At 48.4% G+C, this 18,706-nt stretch overlaps 1 protein-coding gene across 2 annotated transcripts in view; it reads right to left on the bottom strand.

Moving 5' to 3' along the window:
* Inpp5a (inositol polyphosphate-5-phosphatase A) overlaps positions 1–18,706 on the bottom strand; it is a 200,437-nt gene that overhangs the window by 88,500 nt on the left and 93,231 nt on the right. For both annotated transcript variants that reach the window (XM_026781193.1, XM_005351446.2), the window contains exon 4: positions 17,756–17,843. In XM_026781193.1, coding sequence (XP_026636994.1) covers positions 17,756–17,843 — 88 coding nt within the window. The remainder of the gene's footprint in view (positions 1–17,755; positions 17,844–18,706) is intronic.

The raw sequence follows: 18,706 nt of genomic DNA, 5'->3' as shown, positions 1-18,706 counted from the left end.
AAAAAAAAAAAAAAAAAAAAGGAGGCCTTTTAATACTCCTGTACACTAGCAATAAGGAGGCCTTCTAGCACCCCTGTACGTGTGCAACAATGAGATCTAGCGCCTGTGTATGCTCACAGTGATGAGCCCTGCCAGCATCCAGTAAAGAATTTGCAATAATGAGCCCTTTGGGCGGTGGTGGCACATACTTTTAATCCCAGGACTCAGGAGGCAAAGGCAAGCAGGTATCTGTGAGTTCAAGGCCAGCCTGGTCTACAGAGTGAGTTCCAGGACAGCCAAGGCTACACAGAGAAACCCTGTATAGGAAAAATAAAACACAAAAAACAAAAAGCCCTTCTAACACTCCATGCACACTCATGTCCACCTTGAGAAGCATCGGTACTCTTTCCGTTCCCTGATTAATTCAATCTCCAACCCACAGTTTAAAATAAAGGCATTATGGATAGTGACCAAGAATTTCATCACTCCCTGGTGAGCATAAAAATCAATCACTTAAGTTTTTATGATGTAACCTAAGGAAAGCAGACCTTTCTGAGGTTAAAAGATTTGATGGGTTCTCATTTTAGCCAGAAAGAATCTGTCAGATACACCTGCTTCTGTGACAGAAATGCCTTCTTCCTTCTCACACTCTCTACCTACCATCTAAATAGTTACAGCAACAAGTCCACGCCAGAAAACTTAAAAACCGGGAAGAGGGACAGATGGCTACCACGCAACAACACAAATGTGACATCCGTCCATACACAGGGATGTCAGACTAAAGTCGGGACTACCCTTGAAATGTCAACAGTAGTGCAGAGACACCTTCCCCCACCTTCCCTCAGATACCTTGCTCTTACCACTGGACCACCTGCAAGGGCCTGTAGACATGAGAACATCTATAACCTGGAGTCACTCTGTTGGTTGCCAATTGGAAACAAGAAAAAAATAACAAACACTGATAAAAAGTTGCACCTGAAAAATCTCCACTCTAACTTATGCTCAGTGTACTTAGCAAAAGGTCAGAGCTCCGGAATCTGCTGGATAAATAAACGCTGGCGAGGTGGATGAATCACTGGAGAACTGGCGCATGGCAGCGAATGAATAACCTGCAAATGCGTCCCAAACCCCATTATTTCCCCTTTTCCAGAAGCCCAAGATTCATGTCCTCGCATGCCGCCAGTTCATTACTAAGAACTATCATCCCTCTTCCGGCACACGCCAGGCAGTGTGCACAGCCCCTCGAGGACCCTTTAATGTTTAATTCCCCATCATCCGCTCCGCTGAACAGCTTAATCTCTGCTTGTATGATCAATACTATATCAGTGTAAATTAAAATGACAATTTTAAAGTAATTAAGCCTGTTAATGCTCGATTCAAATGTCATTATTTGCACTGGGGATCGAGGAGAAATCACACCGTGTCTGAGGTGACAGGGAGACGCTTGAGCCTCCTCACCCTGCTGTATGGTGCCACTGGAGGCTTTAGCAAAGCGGATTAACTTCTGCCTCGCCCTGCCAGGGTGCCTATCCAATTTCTAAAGAGGATAACACAATTTGATGAATTTAATTCCAGCTACAAACTCAATTATTGTGATAATAGATGAAAACTGGGAGGGGACTCTAACAAGACCCACGTTTTACAAATACACTTACCTCCACAATGGGATGCGGCAGCAGTGGCCTGATTTGATTTGTCCCCTCTCTTTTGAAAACCCTTTAAATAATTATGACGGTTGGAAGGACAGCCAACATTTATTAAAGAGACTTGCTCCAACCCAAAGGGACTGTGGCTTAGATAATCTGGGTCACATGAAAGCGCTTGCTGTCCCAAGCTGTACAGCAGCATTTATGAGACAAGCTCCGTGTTATCATTGCATTGCTGGGCTCATAAAGACGTACATAAAACTCGCCAGTCATGGACCAGAACTGCCTGTCCAATCCTGCTGCCCAGCTCCAGCCAGGGAGCCAGGAGCCAGTCATCTTTTCTGGGTACAGTGGGGACAGTAATACATAGAAAATGAAGGGGGAAAATCACCACTCTGCTCTGATTCCGAGGAGCCAAATGCACAGTGGGAGCAGGATGCCCATAGTGTTCACACCAGTACCTCTCTGCCCAAGGGCTGGGGCTGCCTCAGGGACAGTGGCCGTCGCTGGGCTCTATTCATTACATCAGCAATAAAACTGACAACCAAACATTCATTTCAAGATGAAGAGCAAAGTGTAACAATTTCCGTTTGAGAGATGTTTGCACACTGAATGGCCAATCTTTCAGACCTACTCAGATAATTGCAGGCCCTAATCTGCTATAGGAGTTGGATGGGAGGGGCGCCCCTGCCAGGGAAGGATGCACACTTAAACTATCTAAACCTCAAACATTCTGCAAGAAGAGACGTGTACACTTAGCTTTCACATGCCCCTGCAGAGCTGAAGGGCTACATCATTTTCTCGTCCCCACATACAAATCCCTGTTCCACATGCTTGTGTCCCCCTCTAACAACCACTGGTAGAAATCAGTTTTAACATAAGAAGTGCAGCATATGTTTAGACGGGTCCTCTTTTCTGCTGAGTGTAAGTACTTTCTAGAGTTTACAGACAAGCAACTAGAGAGGAAGTTACCTTCAGTGAGAAGTTCTCGTGCTGTGGAGACAGACCCCGAGATATTCTGTTTTAGGAAAATGTCACATAGGAATGACACAGTTAGGGCATCCTTAACTCTTAACCAAGGGAAAACGTTACACAGAAAATTCCTTCAAATTTTACCACTACTTTGCCTTGTATAAAATGAGAAACTGGGCTAACAAGATGGCTCGATGGGTAGAAATATGTGTACCAAGACTGATGACCTAAATTTGATCCCTAGAATCCACATGGTGGCAGGAGAGAACCGGCTCCTGAGACTTGTCCTAACTTCCACATTCAGTCACCTGCACATGGCAGACATATGAACAAATATTATAAAAACAACAACAACAACAAAACTAAGATCTTCTGAAAAAATACAAGAGACAAGAATGTAGGAAGGCTGGCTTTGTTTTGGGAAGGGCACTTTCCTGACTCTCAGGAGTGGCTCCCCATGCCCCCAGTGGCTTTGTGGTGCATTGCGGTGACCCTGAGACATTTGGGACGGACGATACTTTCTGGTAATGGCAGCCTGGTGCTCATCCTTTGTCAGCATGAGGGACATCTGCAGAGGTGGGGCCTGGTCACGTGAGGTTTAAAAATGGGGGCCCATGCCGATCGGCTATAGCTTACTCTGGGTTGGCAAGCTGGGGCACCAGCCCAGCCACCCATTTACCACAGTTCTGGAAAAGGAGGGACAACCTCTGACAGTGCAGTTCCTCCCTATAGTAAGCTGTGAACTCCACCACAGACAGCATCAACTGGAGAATAAGAACCCAGGCACAGAACTCATGAGCTATGTCCTCCTGGGCTAACCTCTTCATGTAAGCAGGATTCTGTTTAAAACTATAAAACAGCAAGCCCAGTCTAAAGGACATGAATCCAAAACAGATGAGGACTAAGTAGAAAGACCAATGACCACAACCCTAACCACCTAGTGGAGGCACAGTGAGAGCCCACTCTTTACCACCATACCCTACAGATATCATACGGACCCACACTCAAATGTGTACACACCTTGGCCCTGGAGGCTAACCAGAAACCAGAGACTGCTCATGGCTAAAGGGACAGCAGGGTACAACTCTGAAACATGGCTAGAGTACACACTGGTCAATCAGCTGCCCCCTGCTGCATCTCAAAAATGGTCACCTGGCCCACCAGACAAGAGCATCTCCCTCCGGCTAGGCCTGGCTTTAGAGACACATGCTATGCAGACAGGGGCCAGGTCAGATGCTGAAGTTCCCATCGTCCTTTTCTGCAGACCAGTCAAACCTTTTTCTGGGCACTGAGCTATAGACAAGGAAGTAGTTGAGGACTTGGTAAGAGTGCAGAGACCTAGCCACTCAAGCCACATATAGCTGGCACACATGCAGAGACCTTGACCTGAGCCCACTGCAGGAGACCTAGCTAGCATCTACATGAAAACCTTTGGGTCAGAGGAGAGAAGACCCTAGAGTACCCCCACGGAGTGCGATAAGCCCTGCAAACTGAACTTGGAGGACAAGGACCCAGAATGCTCCTGCATCTGAAGTCAAGCTTGTCAGGGCAAAGGGGATACACTGCTACACAAGATGGCTTGGTCTCTGTCCGCAGCACAAAGATACCTCAAGGAGACCAGGCATGGATAAGGCAGAGGCCAGGGCTTGCTAGAACCCCAGGAAAAACAGAGTCTAGGCAAGCAGGGCAGGGCTCACAGGGGACTACAAAGAGAAACGTCACTTGAGGCCAAATAAATAGAATGAGCAGCTACACTGTGAGCACCAGCGCTATTTTTTTATGTCCACTGCTTCAGTGATTTTCTGTCAAAAAATGCTAACAAGCATCAAAGTCCTTAAGAGCTTTACAATCTTTCAGTTTGTTCACCAATACATTTCCTGCAGTGTATTTGTTTCCTAGGCTCATGTGACATGGCCCTCGATCATGCCTGTCGGCAGCCTGATGGATCTGCCGCCACCAGGCACCTGGCTCAGCTTCACCAAAGACCTGTTAGAGATTTCTCACCAGAGAGCACAGCACAAAGATAGACATATAGTAACTGAGGCCCTAGGTGGGAAGTAGTCAGGCTGGCCTGGATTTGTAGACCACGAGTGTCAAGCCTCCAACACCCCTCCCCATACATGCAGCCAGCAGCCACAGGCTCCCAACTCCACACTCTTCTCCTGCTGACAAAAACCAGGGCCCCAGACTCACAGCTGACTGGCATAAGCACCACCAGCAAGTGACCTATGGGAGCAGGAGGGAAGGCCAGGACAGATTAGAAGCCATGGTTGCAAACATAGGCCTCTGAAGGCTTTGGGGACAATGACCACAGAACCGGCCTTTACTGCAGATACAATGTCCACAGTTTTGGAACAGTTTTGGGGGGACAGGCAGGGTCACGGGACCAGGTATCACAATTATCTGGGGCAGACGGGAGGCAGCACATAGCTCCTTGCTGCCCTTGGATGAGGCATATTCCTGGTCTTCAACCCCCAGCCCCGCCCCATTCACTCCTGGAGCAAACTTCCTACTACCAGGCACAGGCTCATGTGTGAGGTCTGAAGCTTTATGCATTATACCTTCGATGACAGGTGCATCCACCTAAAATTGGAGCAGTCCAGAGTCCAGACGGGAGGGGGTTTCCTCTCTTGTAAACAGGACACTGTCAGCACACAGCAGGGACAGTGCTTGGTACTGGAAGTTGGGCTGTTGGTTTGAAGGGACACTCAGAGACAAGGACACTGCCCTGTGGCCAGCAGGTGAGCACCTTTCACTCTCACCTGCCATTTCTGCTTCTTACTGATAAGTCTGCTCAGATCTCCCTCCATGTTAAAAACCAGGTCCTTTGCCCTGCTTTTATTGATTGATAACAGTTGTTGACATGATGAATTTCCAGTGAAAATTCTTGATCAGGTAAGATTTGCAAATGTTGTCCCATGGGCTGTGAACTGCCTCTACTCTTGCAAAACCACTAATGTCTCATTTGATGATGGCTGCCTTCTTAACACTCCATGCCTGCCATGTTCTGTAATCACTTCTCCCTCGGGTTTGTAACCACACGGAAGTTAATTTCCACAGTTTCTGGTGAAAGCTGGGATTTTACTCATGGAAAGTGGTCATGAGTAAGGGTCATTCATCCCTCATGGCTGAATAGCCTGGATACCTTCATCAAAACTCAAAGGTAGTATGCCCTTGAAATCCCAGCCCTCAGAGGCTTGAGGCCAGCCTAACCCAGATGATCTCCAGGGCCTCCTTTCTAGTCCTTGGCCTGTTTTGCTGGTTTTATACTAACATTCCATTGTCTCACCCACTGTAAATTTGTAGCAAGTCATGACCAGGAAAGATGAGCCCTCCAACTCTGTCCAGTTTCAATGTCACAGTGGGCACTGTTGATCCTTTACACTTCCATATAAAATGTAAACACAGATTTTTGATTTCTATAAAAAAAAAAAAAACTCTGTTCCAACTTTGATTAGAATGGCATTGAAGCATCATGACAACCTGGGTAAAAGAGATACACCAATACTGCTGAGCCTCCTCCGAGCCTGGTACAGCTCCATATGCTCAGCTCTCACTAACTAAAGCGAGCAGCAGGCTATGGGTCTCAGGATATGGGTCTTACATAGCACTGACCTAGTGCGGTCCTGAATGGTCCAAATTTCAGTGCTACTGTAAAAGGTAATACTACTTAAATTTCAGCTTCCCACAGAACTATTTACAAACTGATAGCTTGCAAGTCACTGGACATGGGACAAAATGTCAGAGATCTAAACAAAATACTTCATGTCGCGGCCACCCTTGACCTGCAAGGATGATGCGACCACCGGAGCTCTTCTCACTGCAGTTTATTCCAGACCTTTTACAATTCTCTCATTTTCTCCCCCCCCCTCTCTTTCCTTCCTCTCTCTCCCTCACTCCTTGACCTCTCTCTCCTCTTCCTTTCCCTCTCTCCTCTCTTTCCCCCCTCTCTCTCTCTCTCTCTCTCTCTCTCTCTCTCTCTCTCTCTCTCTCTCTCTCTCTCTCTCTCTCTCTCTCTCTCTCTCTCTCTCTCTCTCTCCCTCTCTCTCTTCCCCTCTCTCCTTTCCCTGGGCAAACCTCTCCCAGCCCTTAAGTAGGCATGGGCTGCCAATCCCAAACTGCCAGGTGGGCACTGCCCATAGGCCCACGCATATGCAAGCAGCTGATGATCATTGCGTGATCAGGCATAGGTCAGGCCTTAGCCATCTCAGGAGTTGATTATACATCTCCATCAGGTGTGATTCCACGCAGCTCGCTACAACTTCATGTTAACAAACCCAGTTCTGGGAGCAGGAGAGATGGCTCAGAGGTTAAGAGCACTGATTGTTCTTCCAGAGGTCCTGAGTTCAATTCCCAGCAACCACATGGTGGCTCACAACCATCTGTAATGAAATCTGGTGCCCTCTTCTGGCCTACAGGCATACAAGCAGACAGAATACTGTAAAACAAAATAAATAAATTTAAAAAACAAAAACAAAAAACAGTTCTGGCCACTGGTACTGCACCCTGGTGGCTCACTTGAAGGAACCTTGTTCTCCTCATGCCAATGCAGTCAATTCACGAGGCTGATCCTACACCTCAAGCGGTCTTGTTTGTCTCTGGGTTGAGTCCTCAAACCACAGCACAAAAGGTGAAGGTGTGCCCCTAGGGACACAGTTGAGTTGGGTGGAGGAGCAGAGGGCATGTGGGAAAAGGGACTAAAACACAGCTTCACATCCCACTAGGATATGGGAGTTTCCTACTGGTCTCCACCTACCCAGGTCTGAACTTGCATCTCATTTTTTGAAAGGCAAAAGACTGAAGTCAAGAAAATGAAAACAAACCAGGTTGGACCACTATTTCTAGTCCACTTTGTGAATTTACTTTACTATGAATTAAAGGCTAGATCAGAGAGACATTTAGGTTAGAAACAACCAATCTGTCACAGATGACTGTCCCCTCATTCCCCCAAATTCTGCAGTAATCCCCACTGACCACCCCATCACACCATAATTCTTTCTTTGATGCTCCAAGCATGGGATAACTCTGGCTTCCTCTCTCCCTGCCAATCATGTTCAGATATCCTATGTGCCAGTGATGTGTGCCCCTTCCTGAGAGGCTCAGTGCAACATCTGCTTCCTGGATGCCAGGTCCCTAAGACATGCTCTACCTACACCATCATGCCAGGTGCTTTCTTTATGTCCTCGTGTGTGCTGGTTTAAGTGTCTGTCTGTTCCTTCAAGTTAGAGCATTAGATGTATTATGTATAACATGTCATGTCACATGTAGTGTGTAACATGCTACATGCTATATGTAGTCAGCTCTGTAGCTCAACCGAAAGCATAGGCTTCCACTGTGCTTGCTCTGGCGAGCTACTAAACTTCTCTTGGATCCACGCTGCTAAGGACAGCCTAATGCTCAGCAGCTGAGAAGACCAAGCTCAGGTACTGTTTGCCACTAAGGGCTCCTTGGTGACTGCCAGAGTGTGAACACTACCTGCCTGGTGTCTTCTAATGTGGCCTGGGTCACCCATGCCTGCACACCGACGTTAACCTGGGACGTCAGCTACTGTACCCAGCAAAACACACAAAATGACACTACAGGAACCCAGACAGCTCTGCTAGAGTGACTGGCCAGGAGGACCAATAGATGCATCTGGCTACGGCCAAGTGTTAGGGCTTCAAGCTCAGTGGAGGCTTTGGCCTTTCTTCTGTGGTCCACGCAACCCTAACTGAACTGCCTGGCACAGAAAACCCTTTGTGTAGGGTTCACTAGCTAGACGAGCTGAGTGAACAGCACTCCATACAACATTCCCTGTCCCTCTTGAAAAGATGCTTCTTCAGCACCTTCTCACCCAAATGTATTCTCAAAGCTTTAGCCAATGTCTCAACCTCACCCTCTGCATTCATCAACCTAGAACACAGGTCCTGAGAGCAGGGGTCGGGGTATCCATCCTTGTGTCCATATCTCATGCTGGCAGCAGGTCCAACACACAGGAGCACACCCTGGTTTTCCAAGGCCAATAAGTATATCACCCTCAGGATAGGGAAGCAGGTCCAAGCTCTTGGCTAAGCCTAGCAAACTTTGGTTCCTGAGAAGAAAACCAACACCCCTGTCCTCTCTGCCCTACAAAGAGATGGCTGTCAGTGTCCCAGAAATCCTTTTGGTGGTTACCTGGTGAGCCTCCCTGTGGCATAGGGCATGTGTGCCTGTGCCTCCCTCAGAGACTCATCTGACCACAGCCAGAAATGAGCTGGGCACCCCACTGTCCAGCAAGGGGCAGTCCCATAAGAAGATGCACCATTCCCATCTAGTCATGGGAATCTGGAATTCAGGAGGTAAGTGCTGCCTGGCAGTCACCATATCATCCCAGGGGAGCCAACCATATGTGTAAAAATGACTTGAGTTACAGAGACCCACATTGGAGCACCAGACAGAAATCTCAAGGTCCAAATGAGGAGCAGAAGGAGAGAAAGCACGAGCAAGGAACTCAGGACCGCGAGGGGTGCACCCACACACTGAGACAATGGGGATGTTCTATCGGGAACTCACCAAGGCCAGCTGGCCTGGGTCTGAAAAAGCCTGGGATAAAACCGGACTCGCTGAACATAGTGGACAATGAGGACTATTGAGAACTCAAGAACAATGGCAATGGGTTTTTGATCCTACTGCACGTACTGGCTTTGTGGGAGTCTAGGCAGTTTGGATGCTCACCTTACTAGACCTGGATGGAGGTGGATGGTCCTTGGACTTCCCAGAGGGCAGGGACCCTGATTGATTTGGGCTGACGAGGGAGGGGGACTTGATTGGAGGAGGGGGAGGGAAATGGGAGGCGGTGGCGGGGAAGAGACAGAAATCTTTAATAAATTAATAAATAAATAAATAAAATGACTTGGGTTCTGATCTTCTCCTATTCCAAACCTGGTATTGGTGGGCTGGTAACATCTCCACAGTACCACACCTGGGAGAGGTAATGCCATAATGATGTTGAGGTATTGGGAGCGCATACAACACCCTGCACACCAGCCAGCCACTGCCACCTCCTCTTCAATCAATGCTCCCTAAACCAGGATGGAGTAAGTATTCTTAGTTACTGGGTAGTGGTGGCATATGCCTTTAATCCCAGCACTCAAGAGGCAGAGACAGGTGTATCTCTGTGAGTTTGAGGCCAGCCTGGTCTACAAGAGCTAGTTCCAGGACAGGCTCCAAAAATCCTGTCAAAAAAAAAAAAAAAAAAGCAAAACCACTTATTCATGGCAAGCAGACAACAATGAACACATGACTGGCCAGGGCTTCTCCGTCCTTGTGAGAGACCACAGACTCAATCAAGGATACCCAACCCTGAGCTGATGGCCCCATCCACCTCCCAGCACTGAGCTTTCTCAGAATCCCTGTGGTGTTCCTTCCCTGTTCAAAAAATCCATCAGTAAATATCTCAACCTCTTGTCCCTGGCTACCTTAGCTCCACATACGAGTGACAATGGAGAGGTGGGCTAGCCATGAGTCACATGAGCTCTCTCAGACACTGTGGATAAACAGATGAAAGCTCTGGCATGAGGACCATGGTACTATAGCTCTTTGCCCCAAACTCCCCCATCAGAAAGTAGACCGAACATGGAAAACAAAGGCAACTACTTCTCATGGTTGACAGAACCCTATGAACAGGCACACAGCTGAGTCTTTCAGTGCCCACAGGGGCACATTTTGTCCTTTCTAACATTCAAAAGGCAATCTGGATCTCCTGACATGCATAGGAACATACCTAGGTCTTTTCAACACCTACAGGGGCACATCTGGTGTCCTCAGCATCTACAGAGGTATATCTAAAGGTCCTCAACAAGAGGAATCTTGGGGTCTGTCTGGTATCCATGGGGACTTGTCTGGAACTAATGGACACCCACAGGGGCACATCTGCATTTACCTGGTGCCCACAGGAGCATGCCTGGGTCTGCCCCATGCTTACCTGGGCACATGGGGGTCTACCCGATGCCCACAGGGGCATATCTGGATCTGGTAGACACTCACATGAGCACATGTGGGTCTGTTTGGTGCCCAGTGAGCACATATAGGTCTTCCCAATATCCAAGGGGCACATCTTTGTCTCCCTAATGCCTGTAAGGGTGCATCAGGATTTGTCCAATGCCCATAGACATGAAGCTAAGGCTGCCCAGCACCAAGACCAAGAAGCATGAGAAGTCGCTGGCAGAGCAGAAAGTACTGGACCTTTACTGAAGCTGCTTAAGACCAAGGTTACCTCTTCTTCTCTGCAGGCAGTTCTCTAGCATCCACCTGCCTCACTTCAACAAACTCAGCACCCACTTTTGAGTGTTAGTGAGTAGGATCCCTCACTCCTCAATACAGCAGGATGAGTGACATAGTCACGATTTCCACCCAGGAAAACCCAGTGAAGATGGGCCAACACAAGGCTCCCACTGCTCCCCTGTGTGGTGCCTAGAATCTGCCTCTCTGGTCTTCCTGCCAGGCCAGGTGGAGACATGTCTGGCGGTGTATCTCAGCTGCCTTCTGAAAAGGAAACTTTATAAGAGTCATGTCTCAGCTTGTCCTTGACTTTAAGGGAATCAGAGTCAACCACTTTCAAATCCTGGAGTCCCTTCAGGCACCACCCCTCCTGGAGACATGAGACACAGCCTGTTCTAAACATATGTCCTGGTCTAGGTAGACTCCCTCCAGGGCCTGGGCTATAGCCAGGAAAAGTCTCACATCTCCTCAGGATGCATGGAGCCCGCAACAAAATTAACCTCGTGGCAATTGTTTCCCCCAGTTTGATAGTCCAATGTCAGCTCATCTGTTACAGGGAAATAAAAAAGTCAAGCCTAAATGTATAAAAAATTATGATGGAAGTCCTAAATAAAGCGTAGACTGCAAGCTCATTGAGTCAAAAATCAATCAATCAATGAGGGAGTGGGTCAGGAGCACCTTATAAGCCCCAAAGAAATCATTTGCCCAAACACTGGGATTTAACGGTGGAGGACCAAATTCCAACACTTTTAGGAAGTAAATAATGAAAAATCAATTCAGAGGAAAAACAGATCAAGAACCCTGACTCTGACGTGCCGACACATTTATTGCTGAATACCATTCCTCGGCTGACCCGAAAACTTCGGAAGGTGTTTATTTACTTTCAACACCTTCCAGGGATCAATATTTTTAATTTGGATCCGAGTTATTATTTTTCACATCACAGCAGCGGGGAGCGGCGTAAAGTGGCTCATATTTTAGTGCTAAAAAGATCGATACGACAGTTTCACCTTCAGTGCAGCCCGGCTGCTGGGGCTGCACATCATCGCATCCCGAAGGGCCGTGGTGCCGAGGCAGGAGGGCAGGTCATCACCCGCCAGGGGTGCAGACAGCCATGATTTAACTGAGCACAGAGCGCTCAGTGCCCTCAGAAAACCAATCTTGCTCCTCTCACTTCATCAGGCCTCAGGTGAGGAGGAGGAGGGCAGGGCCCAGTGCATAGGGGGCCACTGCTGGCAAAGATTAGTCCCTCATCATAAATACATTTGCCTTCCCTTCTTCTTCCTCAGATCAAAGAACATCAGCAAACTCCATTAATTCCCCACAAATTCCCCCTAACACCTCAAAGCAGGGAGAGACTTCTCATACAGTAGTGAGAAGGGGTCTTCCAGGAAGGGGCACCTTCCACACCTCAGTCACACCCTGAACACCAGCACCAGGGCCTCTGCTGGGGTAGTGAGGCCATGCAGGGCAGGGGCCTTCTGAGCTCACTTGGGGAGTGAAGGGAAATAGTACATCACGCTGTGACAGCCCCTTGTCAACCTTCAGCATCTCCTGTCTTTCCTAACCCTAATTTAACCATCATTATCCCACCCAACTTCACACTCTGCAAATAAGCCCAAGAAAACCCAAGACACCAGGCAAAAGCAGATTCACATATCTTATGTGCTCTAGCTCATTTCTTAGACCTCCGGGAAACACCTGTTCCCACCAATGCTGGAAGCTACACAGAGGAGAGAGAATGGGACCCTGACCTTGTGTGAGGGCAGAAAAAGAAGTACCTGCCCACATGTGAGCAGCATCCAGATGTCTAGGCAATCCTGACTGGCAGGCCCAAGGCCTTCTGCCAAGTAAGAGACCCAAGTAAGCAGACAGCAGGGCTTTTACACTGACAGAGCTGTCCCCGAACCTGAGGTTGGCTTTGCCTACTGGAGCCACCCTAGGCCTGCTACTGTCCCTGAATCAGACAGGTCATTGGGATCTTCATTCTCTGGCCTGCCCAGGACCCCATTCAACCACCATCACTCCACAGCCCACACAGACTACTTATGGATAAGAATCCTAGGGGAATAAATGAGGCCAGAATCCCCTTAAGCACCCCAAACACTACTGGTGCTACCCATCCTGGCTACCACATCTGTGCCCGTCACCAGCAGCAAAGCATGCAAGGTTTTCTTCAGGCACCTATACCTCAAGAAGCATGTGCAACCTCCAGGAATGTCCTATGTCCACCTAAACAGCCTCCTTCCCTGGCCTGAGGCAGGGTGTAGGCAGTTCCAGGTACAGGCGGGGCATGGGACTGAGAAACCTACAGATGTCATCTCTTATTAACTGCCCAATGGCACAGAGCCATTCCTGGGGACCTATGACAGCTAGCCAAGCCTCCTCAGACCTCTCAGGAGCTGTGTCATCCACACATTAAGCCATTAGTAAGGTATGGCACCTTCAAACTTCCCCTAGCTGGGCAAGAAAGCCCACAGGGAAAGGGGGTATTCCATTATGTACTCTGGCCCTGGGGCATCCTTACTCCAGAAACAAAAGCTTTGGCCAAGTCACACCAGCTCTCAAGGTTCCAGCCAGTGCCCTCTCCTCGGAAGCAAAACCAAAGGACTTTTCCAGCTCCCAGCGGGAATGCTGCTGTATCAGCTGCAGCTTCAAGGGACCACTCGGGGCTCTGAATCCAGGCAAGGACCATAGCCCTGGTCCTGAACTTTCTATCCCCTACCAGAACTTTGGCTATCAGGTCACCTGGGATGGGAGGTGATAGACATGGCTATCCCCAGGCCATGTCTGCAGTCCACCATAGTGAGCACATCCTCTGGCTTCCCAGACCAGATGAGCATAGCCAAGCGTTGATGAACACCCCATGCTGCAATGCTTTCCTTCAGCAGCAAAACAAGACAGCAGTGGAATTATACGAAAATAAATTTCCAATCTCTTCCTCACTTTGCCATTTTGAAGCTGGAGTACAAGGAAGTCGTTACCTCCCGTACTCTTATTGATGTGCCAGCTTGTCGGAGGTAAGCGATGTGTTTTCTATGCTCCTCTGAGTGGCTGGCTAAATCAGACACACGATTTCCATGCTGCTAGAGTGCCTGATCAATAGACATAGCACAGACCTAGAAAACTTCACCCAGGTACTTCCTCAGTGTCCAATCTGCAAGGCTGGCTTACTGCGGAACTCAACTGCGTCATACTGTGATGCTGAGTGCCCTAGGGAGTGGCCTTCAAAGTTCATCTCTAACACTGGAGACGAGAGGCGTAAACTCAGGGAGGCAGTTCTGTCATCCACACCAGATCAAGGCCACGCTTCTAAACTCCATCCACATAGCACAGAGCTCAGTTTCCAGCTGGGGGCCTTCCTCAAGGACCCTCCTTCTTGGGCCTGTCTCACCTGGCAGGCTCACGAGGGCCATTGTGTGAATAAGCAACCCATGGCTCCTACCTGGCACACACAAGAAAAAACCCAAAGCTACTGTGAAGTCCAACTTTGTAAAGGTCAGGTTTATTCTCCACTTTGTTCAAATCACTTTTCTTATGAAGTCACAGCTTCACGTTACATGTCAAATGTTTAACACAGACTTCCATGACTCTTCTACCAACAGAAATGGTGCACACCTTCCACACACTACACAGACCCCGAGGGCCCTCATACCTGGATGTTGTACCTCATTCTTCTTGGGTCTGGCCTGAAAGGGTAGTGTGAAGAGAGATGTGGCCCCTGCCTCCCTGAAAACCCACCTTGGGGAACTCTTTCTCAATTACACTTTGGCTTCTGGCTCTCCATTCCCTATTTCCCTAATGCCTCCCTGAGTTCATCTCTTCATATCCACACTCCTTGTAACTAGGTCAGGGATGCTCTTTAATCCCTGATATTAAACACACCCACCAACAACCTCCACTTCTCTCTTCTGCTCATGACTGCCGCTCTTTCTCTAAGGTACCATTGCCTTCTCCCATTCCATCCAGAGGGGTTGTGGGTATTTACATTTACTCCATACTACCGGCCCTCCAGTGCTCTACCAGAAGACCAGTTCATTCAGTGTGACTAAACATGTGACTGGGTACCTTTATGGTCAATCAAGGAGGAAACAGTAAACAAAACAAAGCTAAGCTGTTGTAGAACATTATTTTTAAATGTGTCATATTTGTTTATGCAATGATGCAAAGATGTACTGCATTCTTTTATGTTCAATTTGTTTAACTCTGTGAAACTGTGTTACTTTGCCTGTCTAAAACACCTGATGGTCTAATAAAGAACAGGATGGCCAATAGCAAGGCAGAAGCAAGGATAGGCGGGGCTGGTAGGCAGAGAGAATAAAGAGAAGGAAAAATCTGGGAAGGAGGAGCAAGAGAACAATGAGAGAGGATGCTAGGGGCCAGCCACCCAGTCACACAGTTAGCCATTGAGTAACAGTGAAAGTAAGATATACAGAAGTAAGAGAAGGAAAAAGCCCAGAGTCAAAAGGTAGATAGAATACTTTAAGTTAACAAAATCTGGTTAGAAACAAGCCAAACTAAGGCTGGGCATTTATAAGTAAGAATAAGCTTCCACATGTGATTTATTTGGGAGCTGGGTGGCAGACTCCCCCCCCCCCAAAAAAAAAAAAACAAAAAGCCAAGAGAGTAAAGAGTAAAAAAAAAGCGACACCACTATGCCAACCAAGGCTGGCTTCCCCAGGAAGTAAAGTCAGGCTCTTAGTGTTCCCAGACATAGTATGTTCATTCCTGCCTCTCTCCTGTGATTCACAAGTAACCCATGGTGTTAGCCCAAGGCCAACCCCCTCTGCTCTAGTGAAAACATTCAAACACAAGAAACAGGATGGAGACCTAGACCTTCTAGTGGTAACAACCCAACATGCCATTCTGGCAGAACCTCTGACGACCCAGACTTCTGACACACAAATTTCTAGCTAGCAAGAACCTGGCCATGACAAAGCCCAGACAGAGGAAACATTTTTAGGGTCTCTATACAGCATAGACAGCAGACATCCATCCCACAGAAACAGACACATATGCTAGTCACAGTAAGCACACAAAATTTAATGTCCCTGTTTAAGCATAAAAATCCTCTTAGGAACAATCCCTACGGGGAGCACTGTGGCTGCAGGTGCTGCACTGGTGCCACCTCCTGGCAGCAAGGGCCATTTGCAAGTCTCCTATTCTAAGTCCCCAGGGCTTCCCAGCAAGAGAAGCCGCAGATCTTACCCCAACAGGTCACCCCATCAGCAGGAGCTCCCCCCACCACTTCCCACCCCCACAGCAGCTCATAGAGCAGGTACAGTGCATTCAGTTCAGCAGCCTGCTGGAAAGAGGCCACTATTTTCTGATCCCTATTAATGCCCATGACAGCATTTATGTATAAGATAAATTCATCTCAATTTCCTTTTTCAATTAATGGCCTATTATTTGAACCAGACTCAGCTAAAAACACTCAGCTGATACCATCAATCTTACAAAGATTAAATTTCTCTGTCTGAAGCTACAGGGTATCAGGCTGGGCAAGAGGATGGCTACCTAGCAGCCAGACACTGCCAACTATGTTCAGGAACTCGGGGGTGTAGGTCCTTCCTACCAGGACATCCTAAGTTTCCCACTAAAGACCATGACACACCAAGGGATTGCAGTGAGGCGTGAGAAGTGGAACCAATGTAGTTATAATCTGGGATAAGTGAGTATGTGGCCTCTACTCTGTGCTACCTACAACACCCAATCTGACATGGAGGCACTACCTATCACACTGTGGCTGATAAAGAAACTAGGCACCAGGATAGGAATGCCAATGCATAGTCACCACTTTACAAGCAATGGAGAGCAAACAATGCTCTATCCTCAAGCAGTGGCCTTCTTCCCTTGTCAGTCCAGCTGTGAAGGCTCTTGTAGTGCCAGACCAGCCTTGTTTGTTTGCGCATATGAGATTTATCCTCCCTTTCCCTGTATTTTTATATCACTGTTGTCTATATATTTAAAGGGGGTTATGAAGAAAAGGCCCTTCCTACAGATGACGCCTGCAGTGGAGTAAGGCCTTGATGGAAGAAAGACGGAGGAGAGATAGTGATGAGCCTCTTGCAGCACTGGTACCCCACAGTCTGACATTGATGTACCTTACTGAGATTCTGTCTGGAGGTTCAGCTAGAAATACCATTGCCACAATCAGATCTATGAGCTTCTAAGTTGTGTGGAACTGTGGAAACCCTCGGTCATTATTTCTCCAAGCATCTGTTTCCTCTGCCCTCAGGAAGGCCCCACGGACATTATGTCAGGCCATGTGACATCATCTCTGAGGGACGCTTTATGTGCTGTTTTCTCTATTTCATTTGTAGCAGTTCCCATTGCTTTCTTCCGTTTATCCGCTCTTCTTCTGCTGTGTCTACTCTCTTGTCCATCCTCACCAGTGAATCTTATCATTTGAATCTATGTAGGCCTGACTTGAAAAGACAAGAAGCTGGGTCCTAGGGCCTGAACTGGTGCTCAGGTGCACCTGTCCTGAAGCAGGTCCCACTCTAGAGACCTGCTCGTGGCTTACAGAGTGATAGCGAAGGCCAGAACAGGCTCACCAGAGCAGCCCAGGTTCCGGTCCAATCTGTCATCTGAGCCAGCTTTGAGACCCTAGACTTCTCTTACGCCATATATCCCAAGGCCAGTCTCCCCACTGGCCACCCACATCCCAGCTCCTGCCCATGCTTTGTCTGCACCAGCAATTGAAGATGCAATCTTAAGCCTCAGCCAGCAGTACTGCCAGGCTTCAGTGGACTCAGACCACCCAACAGTCAACAGAATGTGAGAAGTTTTTCAAGTTTTTCACAAGAAAGTCACACTGTCTTATGACAGGCATGCAAGCCAACTCAGCACTCCTCAGCAACAGCCAAGACTCAGGTTCCCTTGGCCTGGGCTCATGCCACAGCTTAAAGAGGACTCACCGTGAAGTGCTCCTGTGACTTGTAGTTTTCATCCAGGTAGACGCGAGCCCTGTTGTATTCTTTCATTGCGTCACTTGATAGTAGTTCCCTGGGGGAGAGAGCAAACACAGTAAGCAAAGGCCCAAACACCATGCCTTCCCACAGGTGCGCTCCCAGTCACACAATCGTGCTTAGAAAAATTTTCCATATACCCAGAGTCCCACACAGCCCACAATGGCGCAAAGTGGGAGGGAGCGGAGGAGAGAGAGGAGGGTCTATGCTAGTCAAGGTGAAACCAAAGTTCAGTGTGTCCGCAGCACACAGAGAGCAGCCGGCATGGCAGGCTTGGTCTCCACTCAGGCCTGCGAGATGCCTACACTTTAAGGCCTCCCCGGAATGAAGACACTGATGGGAACACCTGGGACTCATTTAGGCCACACCCCATGTATAGGTGACTTCCAGCATCTGCTGCTCACACCAGAACCTGACAGAAATGGGATCTACAGAGGTAAGAGGCCATCACCTACAGCTATCCAAAAGCCCAGGCAGCTGCAGCCCCGCAGTAAGGACAGGGACAGTGACTGGCATTTCCTTAAAGTGAACAGCAGCCTGTGCTCACCAGTCAATGCAGCAGACTCCCACCGCTCCTCCCAAAACACTTGATTTTATCGCTGTGTCTAGGCTGGCTGGAGAGGAGGCATCGCACATCTAGCCTAGAACATGGGACAAAGGCCATCCCTCCTCTGCTGCAGTGAGAAGCATGCATGTATGATCCAAAAGTACACGTTAGGGAAGGACCCCAGAGGAAACCGAGAGTCTACAAAAGGGAGGGACAGCAGATGAGCTCTGACAGGCTCCAGGGGACTCTCGGGGTACTGCTGCTAGCAGCCACAGACCTCAAAGTGCTTGAGGGTGTGAAAAAAAATGGAGCTAGAGGTGACCAGGCACCGACCCTGAGCACTGGGATTCAGG

Source organism: Microtus ochrogaster, chromosome 8, assembly GCF_000317375.1.
Source record: "Microtus ochrogaster isolate Prairie Vole_2 chromosome 8, MicOch1.0, whole genome shotgun sequence".
Classification (NCBI taxonomy): Eukaryota; Metazoa; Chordata; class Mammalia; order Rodentia; family Cricetidae; genus Microtus; species Microtus ochrogaster.
The sequence above is the reverse complement of the archived record's forward strand: the minus strand, read 5'-3'. Positions and strand labels throughout refer to the sequence as shown.